A 9,715-nucleotide genomic window follows, 5' to 3' on the forward strand; every position below is an offset into this window, starting at 1 on the left:
AATTTTCACAAGTTTTGATCTTTGACCTTTTTACTTTTAGTGTGCTAATCCTAAAAATGTCTTGCAGTTTGACTGCTGATATCATTTACTTGACCTATTGGTGTGAGTAGCAATTTTATGATGGATTTGCTTCTGTACCAATGTTAAGACTCGATTTCTTACCCATGATAGTACAGTGCTTAGTTCTTTTCATTACAAAACAACATTTGAGTCGAGATAAACAAGGGGATGAGGAACAAGAGTTGAATGATTTCTGTGTTGCCTGTAGAAGTCTGATGCTGGAAAGTTTGGCTGGTTACAGAATCTTAAATCCTGAGGAATACCATAAATAGTTTCTGAAGTAATATCTTTCATAGCACCAGTAGTAAAATAATCCAGTGATCTCTGAAATAGTATTCATTAAGGAAGTATGTGATTAGTTAATCTCTTGAAGGGAAATTGTTGCCATCTATTCATTGTCCTGCGTAAGATACATTAGTAGTTTTGGTTTAGTTCCTATTTATCCTATGCACTGGTACAAGCTAGTGGCTGACAGGTTAGGCAGCAGTCCTGCAGAAAAGGGACCTGGGTGTTATAGTGGACAATAAACTGAATATGAGCCAACAGTGTCCCCTTGTTGCCAGGAAGGCTAACGGCATACTGGGCTGCATTGGTAGGAGTGTAGCCAGCAGATCAAGGGAAGTGATTAAACCCCCCTATTCAGCACTGGTGAAGCCACATCTGGAGCAGTGTGTCCAGTTTAGGGCCCCCCACTACAAAAAGGATGTGGACAAATTGGAGAAAGTCCAGTGGAGGGCATCAAAAATAGTGAGAGGGTGGGGATACATGACTTCTGAGGAGAGGCTGAGTGAACTGGGTTTGTTCAGTGTAGAGAAGAGAAGACTGAAAGGGGATTTAATAGCAGCCATCAACTACTTTGGAGTGTGGTTCCAAAGAGGATGGAGTGGAACTGTTCTTAGTGGTGGCAGATGAGAGGACAAGGAGCAATGGTCTTAAGTTGCAGCACGGGAAGTTTAGGTTAGACATTAGGAAAAACTTTCTCACTAGGAGGGGTTTGGACTAGATGACCTTCTGAGGTCCCATCCAACCCTAATTTTCTATGATTCTAAGTAGGTGTCCATATCGCAACCAGAGCTTCCTCCTTAACAGTATCAGCAGAGAAACTTATGACTGATGGTTGACTTTTCTTTTTTACTAGAAGGTGAGGCCATAAAGGTGATGCCCAGAAGTAGAACTTGGTTTATAGCTGCTTGCACTGTACTTGACCCACAGAATGAGCTTTTTGTTTCCAGAGTTCTTAAACCAGCTGTTCTGTCAGCACTAAAGTAATCTATGAAAAGGGGATGCTGGAGCTGGGCTTGAAATAGCAAAGCTGTGTCAGAGAAATAAAAGTTTGGAAGTTCTGTAAAGGTTGCCATGAAATATAACTTGACCTAGAACAGCTGAGTAATAAGCACCAAGTGTGTTGCCTTGTAAGAGCATAATTGGGATTTATCACATATGAAGTGAGTGCAATAACACAACCAACCCAGAAGCGTGCGCCAGGATAGCATGCTATGATCAGAATGTAAAGAACTAGATTTTAGCTAGCAGGCTTGCCATTTAATGTAAATGCTATGTTTATATATTTTTAAAGAATGTGTCAGGGAGGGTTGCCAGTTGGTAAAACTTGGGTAAGTGTTGATTGCAGTACAACTTTTAGATCTTAAAAAAAACTCTGCTACAGATGTCTGATGTACTGAGAGCCTGATGCAAAGCCCATTGCAGATCTGGACCTATTCTTATCAGTGGAGTGTCTTCACTGCGTGCAGTGAGCTTTAGATCAGGCCATTATGGAAATAGTCCTTCAGTGGCAACTGAGGCCACTGCTGCTTGTACCAAACCTTTCCTATGCAACTTTCTCTGCATTTGTTGTGAATTAGGGTTTGTCTTTGTTAACAGATATGCTATTGTATCCATATTAAAATGTACAGAGAACTTTTCTAAGCTCTCATAGCTGATCACTTTCAAATGTTTGAGCTGCATTGACATGAAACAATACTGACATTCAGTGGTTAATTAGAATTACCACAGTTGTGTGACCATCTCAAAAGAGATTTTGGAGGGTTTTAATGTTCAGTGCCTGCTAAATTCAGGACTTGTTTAGTTAAACTGGATTAAAGCAATTATGGCAAGGCTGCCGTGTCATTAAAAACATTCCCTTGCTTTATAAAAATTATCCATCTTTTTTTACTATTGCTGTTCCAGAAACACAATAAATACAATTAGCATTGGATTTGCTTAATATATGTCAAGAAGAGAACTAATTTATAGCTCTATTTCCATCCCTATCTGTAGCTAATTGGCATCAGGGAGTGTGTCTACATGATATGTTTTACTCAAGATTAGCACAGATTATTGCGCAGTAAGCATTGCTGTCTACACATGCAGATACTGCACAGTAATTTGTGTTCATCACAAGTAAATTTGCTACCTGTAAATAGAAGTATTGTTACTGTGCAGTATGGCATGTGTAGACAGCCAATCAGGAACAAACTTGCTCCTGGGCAGCAGGGAGCAGGAGATTGCTCCCTGCCCCTAGGAGCTGCTTCTTGCTGGGGCAGGCTCTACCACTGGTGCCCAGGTGGGGACACTGTCCTCCTGCCCCTGCTCCCTGATCACAGTGGGGGCTGGGAGATTTTCCTAGCCCCACTCTGTAACTTCAGTCGTGGAGCTGGGTCTGGGAACAGGCTGGATAAAATTTTCCAGCCCTCATCCTACAATTGTAGAGCAGAGGCTGGGAACAAGCTCCCAGCCTGTTTGTGGAGTGGGGGCTGGGAGCTCCCTGAATGGGGAGAGTTCAGCCCCCAGCCTGGAGCTGGCTGGGTCCTGCCCCTGACTGGGACAGTTCCTGGCCAGCCCCGGGCTGCGCAGGGTAGTCTACACATGCAGCCTGAAGGTGGTTGGGGACTGTCCTGTTTTGGGCAATCCCCTGCCAGCACCAGGCTGCACGTGCAAACTTCCCCACAGAGCCTGGGGCTAGCTGAGAACTGTCCAGTCAACTGCCCAGCCCCGTGCTCCTGTTGGGCAACTGAAGTGCAGGGCTTGGAAACAGCTGCAGGGTGGGGAGGGAGGGACAGGTCGTAGGTCCCAGTCCCCTGCCCCAATCCGCCAGTTTGGGCAGTTAGCCGTGAGACCCTGGCTGAGTGGAGAATCTGGGTGCTAACTGCCCTACTGGCAGATCAAGGCAAGGGGCTGGAACCAGCCCCTCCACTGCAGCTTTTTCCAAGCTTCCTGCCCCCAGTCAGGGAGCTGGGGACGAGAGCTCCCCACCTGGACTCCAGTGGCAGAGCCTGCCCTGGCATCAGATATCTCCCAGGGGCAGGGAGCAATCCACCAACCCCCACCAGGTGACAGCTGTCTCCTGGCCCTATGCTCCCTGCCAGCCCCTCTGCTAGCACCCAGGGGGAGCATAGAGCTCCCCCTGGCTGCTCCAGGAGGCTGATGCAGGGCCAGCGGGGGTGGGAGTGGACTGCTGTCAGGAGCAGCAAATCCACTTCTGCTTCCCCACATGTATAGATGCCTGCCGGGGGTGGTTTATGCTAGAGCAAACCCATCCCACAACATTTGCATGTGTAGACGCACCCAAGGATTCCTAAAAGTCCTCCTTTTAAGTGACATCTTGGCTCAGAATGTATATTTACCTATGTAATGGCCAAAGACGTGTCCTTTTTATGCATCTTCCCTAGGAAAAGAGGTGCTTTTAATATAAGTTAGCTAACTTTGGTTAAAGACCTTTTAGAGACAAGGCAGTTAATCCATTTCACAAAATAAAGAGGGTGCGTTAGACTAAGCAGCTTCATGGCTGTCAAAAGTACATTTTTCCACTAAGATAATGAATACACAGATTCAACATAATAAACAGATGCTTGGATTGTAATATTGACGGAGAGAGTCCTATCTGGAGTTAAGCAATTTTTCCAGCAGTATGATACAAGGCTTAAGGCATGTAGTAAGAAATGGTCAGTGTTTACTGGTTAGCTCTTCTTGTGGGTATACCACTAAATATGGCAGTTTTGGGGCTGAATAAATGTTTGTCATTGTTAGGTTTGTTGTGGAATACAACCTATTGTTGTTTGAAGTCCATCTTAGCCAACCTATCCAGATTAAAGGAAAATATTATTCTTTGGCTGTATGAGTTTAGTTGCTGTTCTTCCCTCCAACTAGTACTCTAGAAATTAAAACTCATTAACTATGCTGTTTCTTCACATCTGTCTAAATAACTTTCTGAACCTAGATATTGAGCACCAGTGCTAATATTTTAATCCCCTCAGGGTAATGCATTGAGCTTCCTTGCTATTTTTAAATGTGTGGAAGTGCTACCGCAACTTCTGATAGAGGTAGCCTCTTTGGCAGTTACAAAGAAAGTATTTTGTTGGGGTTTTTTGTTTTGTTTTTTAGCTAGATTGGTTAGCTAGTTCAGTTCACTGCCTGATTCATTCAAAGCTGACAAACAGAATGGCAATTAAGACAACAAAGACATCTTATTTTCCATATCTACTATGTGCATGAAAATCATATGAGGCTGAGATCAAATGTTTTTGTAATTATTATTACTAGTTATGATTTTCAAGACTCTAGTTTTACTACAAATAATATATATTGGCTACATTTAATAAATCTTTTAGTTTTCTTAAGTGAAGCATATTTAGACAAATGTACTTCTTTCTTAGGTATCCTGGGCACTTAAAGTGGGGAGGTTTTTTGCGTTTATTTAATTGTGTAACTGGTAACTAAAACTCTTTTTTTAAATGCTGTATTTCAATTTCATTCCTATTTTCATTTTCAATACAGCTTCAAGCACATTACAAGTAGAAGAGTAAACATTTTGTCAATAACAATGTCATCTACCAATTTCGAATGAAACTAATGTAAAAATTAAGAATCTCAATAAATGTTAAGCTGCATAGTTGCTTAAACAAACGTGTCCATTTGTTTGTCTACCTGGTTACTGAAAAATAGTCCCAGGTTCAGTAGAAGGGCTACATTTTAGTTGCAAATAACATATATTGCAATGGTTACCAAGCCATAAGAAGCTGCCTTTCTTTAAGAAAAAACCTGAAGTAGAAATGCAGAACAGGAATTAAAATTATTATTTAAATAAAATTTCCTGCTTTATAAAAATAATGAGTTACGCTATTTTAAATCAAACCATTTTGATTTATTGTTAGCATGGGTATGTTTTGTAAAATGTCTTTTACTTATTAAATATTACAGTAAAATGTATATTTGATGTGGTGACTTAAAAAAAAAATCAGTGTAGCGTGGTACAGAATTGCCACCACCGTGAGGGAGAGCTGTGAGAATTGATATCAATCTTAGTCACTTCTTCTGTTTGTTTTAACTTGTGTGAATGTGTCTCCAACAGAAAATGATCCACAGTCTGTTTCTTATAAACTGTTCTGGTGATATATTCTTGGAGAAGCACTGGAAGAGCGTTGTGAGCCAATCTGTGTGTGATTATTTCTTTGAAGCTCAGGAAAAAGCAGTCGATGTTGAGAATGTCCCCCCTGTCATCTCAACGCCACACCACTACCTCATCAGCATCTACCGGGATAAAATCTTCTTTGTGTCTGTTATACAGACAGAAGTGCCACCACTCTTTGTAATTGAATTCCTGCACCGCGTCGCAGATACTTTTCAGGTCTGTCACTGGTATAATCTTGGAATTGTCAGATTGCCTCAAGTGTCTCTTGCAAAAGCTTAAGTATTTTGAAGTAGCTAAACCCTTCCAGTTAATGATTTCCCCCTTGAAAACTGAGGATTCAAACCAAAAGCCAAGTATTGGTTTATAAAGCACACATTTACCTAAGATTTTGCTTTTTCATTTGGCTTCTGGCTATACAAACATTTAAGTGCACACAAGGAGAATGTTGTTTTACAAAAGCAGCCTTTTTTTAGGTATGCTTTTATAATTTTCCTTTCATACTAATTGGATGGAACTAAGTATCAATTATAATTCTATTTTTGGTAACAATTTCATTGGAGTGGACACTTACCCTGCTGCACCATAAACCTACTTGTTGGAGTAGAAATCACTGAAGAATCTCTCTGTTGCTGAACTTGGAGTGAGTGTTCCCAGGAGAGTTGAAAACTAGACTGCACACAGAGATATTTTCCAGACTTGTGCTGTACTTCATAGGAGTTACCTAATTAAAGATATGCATTAACATTAGTAATAGCATTTCTATACAGTTTTATCTCTTAAGTAAATTCAAATTGTCAAGCATTTTAACATGACTAAAAATTCTTTCCCTTTGTTCAGGATTATTTTGGTGAGTGTTCCGAGACCGCGATTAAGGACAATGTGGTTATTGTATACGAGCTTCTAGAAGAAATGTTAGACAATGGCTTTCCACTGGCAACAGAATCAAACATCTTGAAAGAATTGATTAAGCCTCCCACAATTTTGCGCTCTGTCGTCAACTCTATCACAGGTATGATTTTAAAATAGCCAACTGACTTTGAAGGTAGCTTTTTCTCTCTCCTTTTTCACTTTAATACAACAGAGTTACTTCATGTTTCAGATTAATGACCTTCATTCTGTCCTGATTATAGACAGCTAAGGGTATCCTTTCAAAATTATTGAAGTGACTCAGGAGTCTAAGGATTTGTCTTTACTGCAGAGTTAAACTCAATCTAACAACTCAAGCTACTGAGAACTGCCATTGTTGTAACGGTGGCTGCAGCACTAAGGCAGCAAAGCTGGTGTGATTTGTAGTTTTGGTGGTGGGGGCGATGATCTCTTTTGTACTACTTGCTGGCATAGCTATGCTAGTACAGCTGTGTCATATAATTAAGGGTTTTATGTAGCTTGAGCAAGAGCTTTTATGTTCCAAAAAACACAAGCACCACTGTTTTGTATTGCAATACAGATGAGCTGAATACTCAATATATCAGTGATTCCAGTATTGTCACTGCATGAGTTTCAGCTCGCATCAGGTGGACCAGCTTGCTTAAGTTTAAAGCATATCCTTTACCTGTGCATGGCTCTCGGGTGAGGACCAACACTTGCACTTGCTTTGAACTAAAATGAAAGTGAAGACAAGTCCCATGTCATTAAGTGAACATATTCACAAAAAGTTATAAATAAAATGTAGGTGTCTAAGGGTTTGTCGTACTATGGATCCTAAGGGGCTGTAAATGGACTGGTGTTGCTCTGTCAGTAGAGCCCCTTAGTAGAAATGCATCATATGCCAACAAAAGTTGTTTTGTGTTTTCTACTGGCCTTGGCGTACTGTTTCCAGGAACAAAATGACCCAAGCTGACAGAAGCCACCTTCTGTCAGTACAGCTATGTTGCAGCCTAGCTCTGGTTAGAGGTTGTGTTTGAAGATGCCCCCATTTTCTGCTTTTCTGCTAGCTTGCTTGGGCAAATCCCTGCTTATCGTGCTGGCTGTTCAGAATGTCATTCTGAACAGCCACAGTCTCTCCATGCAGGGTGTTGAGCATAGGTGTCTGACTCAGGACAGTGGAATCCACACAAGGACCAGGAACCTGAAAGTTCTCTTGTCATGTGATGTTGAGCATCCAGAGATGTGGGTTTTCCAGAAAATTTTCCAATGCCCTAAACAGAGCATGATCTGATTTGGCATGTTTATTCAACTTATATTTAGTAAACAAAACTAAAAAAGTACCACCATGTTAATTTTATATCCCAATAGCCACAAGAATTTGAACTGAAGTAGTTGATTAGGAAAAAATTAAAGACAGCATGCTTAATGTAATTTAAATGTTATATTCAAACAAATTCAAAGCTTTATGTGGAAGGAAATTATTTTTATTGGAATACTTGTAAAAATGTAAAGACAATACACAATAGCATGTGCTTCCCTTACATTGTTTAAATTTTAAGGAAAAAAACAAAGGCACTGACAACTATGGACACACAATTTTAGCATACCCAAAGAACTGTGCACGATGCGTCGTGGTTGTCCACTCATCTACTGCAACAGGGTTTAACTTTCTTCTGCTGAGGTCATTGCGGCACCTCCAGTTTCACTGTCACCATCTGTAGAATCACTTGCAGTACTTATTGGTTCCATTTCAGAATCTGATTGAGGCAAATCTGGTTCAGAACTACATGAACCACATTCTCTTTCACTAAAGGATGGTTTTACCAATGAGTCTATGGGCAAGAGCAACTTATCACACTGTATCTTCTTCACTAACTGTGCTTCTGACTGATTCTCAAGAAGCAAGAGATTTTGAGAAATAGAAACAAGCTTAGTGGTGCATTCATTTGTTAGTCTATTCCTCTTTTTTGTCTTGAATGAGCTGAAAGCCTTCCAGTTTCGTCCACAAGAATCTGCTGTTGGTGGAGTGCTTAGGATGCTTAGAGCAATCCTGGACAACAGTCAGGTGTTACAGTATTCCTTCCACCATGTGAGAGGAAACATATTCTCTGCTGCCAGCCAAATGTCTGTGCTCCAAAGTTTTTCTTTTGCACGATACTCGGCAATGTCTGTCGTCACGGCTATTTTGTTGATGTTGGAGACATTCTTAGCTATTTCCATACTTGTATCAAGAGCAATAGATAATTCATCTTTTGATAAATGTTGTCCTCTGGGTTGAGGATCCCAAAGGTTTGCTGCTAGATGAACTGGATGAGAGCAAAACTCAGATCACTTAGTAAACATTTATTTTACTACTGCTTTTTTGGATAGAGGTGAAGAAGGCAAAAGCTCGATTAGATTTTCATTCAGTTGTCTGAATATCTCTGGAATATTTGAAAGGCTTGGTGTATCTCCTTCAAGTTTCTTGATAGCCATTGAAACTGGTAGTAGCAAATTGAATGGTCCTTGAACTCAAAACCAGAACACGTCGAGAATCTGTTTCCGAATGTTCACAGAAATAATCTAGGATACTGTGTCATCTATTGAAGCGCACTGCAAACAGTTCTTTGTGCGCGACAAACTATGGAAACACTTTGTAGCTGAGCCCCATCTAGTTTCTCCTGGCAATACAAGTGCACTTTCCTTCCCCTGCTTCTCTTTCTGTAATTGCTTCAAAGTCTGATTAGCAACATGATGATTGTTCAGTACCTTCACAATCGCTTTGCAGTTTGCCAGTATTGTCTTCATTGTATTCAAATTTACTGTGTCCTTTGCCAGAAGTGTCAACCCATGAGGAAGACAGCCAGATGCTATTAAATGAGGATACTTTGCCTTTAATATTTGTCATGCAGCTTTCATGTTACTTGTATTATCAGTTACAAGGCCTTGTACCCTGGAGGGACCTGCACTTTCAATCTCTTCACTCAGTAATTTGGCTCTGCATTCGCCTGCATGACAAGAAGATTTGGTAGCAATTGCTTTCAGAAATATTGGTTCAGCTGTTGCAAACATAATGTTCAATAAAGGATTTCCTTGTACATCAGTCCATCTGTCTGGCATCAGTCAGTGATTTTGCTTGACCACTGCTTTGAATAACCATTGTTTGAATTCTGTCATACTCTTTCTCTAGGAGAGAATGCGATGAGGAATAACATGACGGTAAACTCATATGATGGGCGAATTAGTTTGTAATGTTCCTTCCAGTATTGATTTTCAGTAATGGAAAGAGGTGTACCACTTGCAAATATAGCTCAAGCTAATGTCTCATTTGCTTTTTCTTGATCTTTTTTTGACATTTTGTCCACAAAGCTTGATAAAAAGCTTGACTGTCTTGAACACCTC

At 40.6% G+C, this 9,715-nt stretch overlaps 1 protein-coding gene across 3 annotated transcripts in view; it reads left to right on the forward strand.

The window, feature by feature from the left end:
* The window catches only part of AP3M1 (adaptor related protein complex 3 mu 1 subunit), a 55,885-nt gene that overhangs the window by 30,569 nt on the left and 15,601 nt on the right, over window positions 1-9,715 (forward strand). For all 3 annotated transcript variants that reach the window (XM_019502382.1, XM_019502381.1, XM_019502380.1), the window contains exons 2-3: window positions 5,408-5,683; window positions 6,305-6,476. In XM_019502382.1, coding sequence (XP_019357927.1) covers window positions 5,411-5,683; window positions 6,305-6,476 — 445 coding nt within the window. In that variant the 5' untranslated portion in view covers window positions 5,408-5,410. The remainder of the gene's footprint in view (window positions 1-5,407; window positions 5,684-6,304; window positions 6,477-9,715) is intronic.

Source organism: Gavialis gangeticus, unplaced genomic scaffold, assembly GCF_001723915.1.
Source record: "Gavialis gangeticus isolate Ggan-Ray unplaced genomic scaffold, GavGan_comp1, whole genome shotgun sequence".
Lineage (NCBI taxonomy): Eukaryota > Metazoa > Chordata > Crocodylia > Gavialidae > Gavialis > Gavialis gangeticus.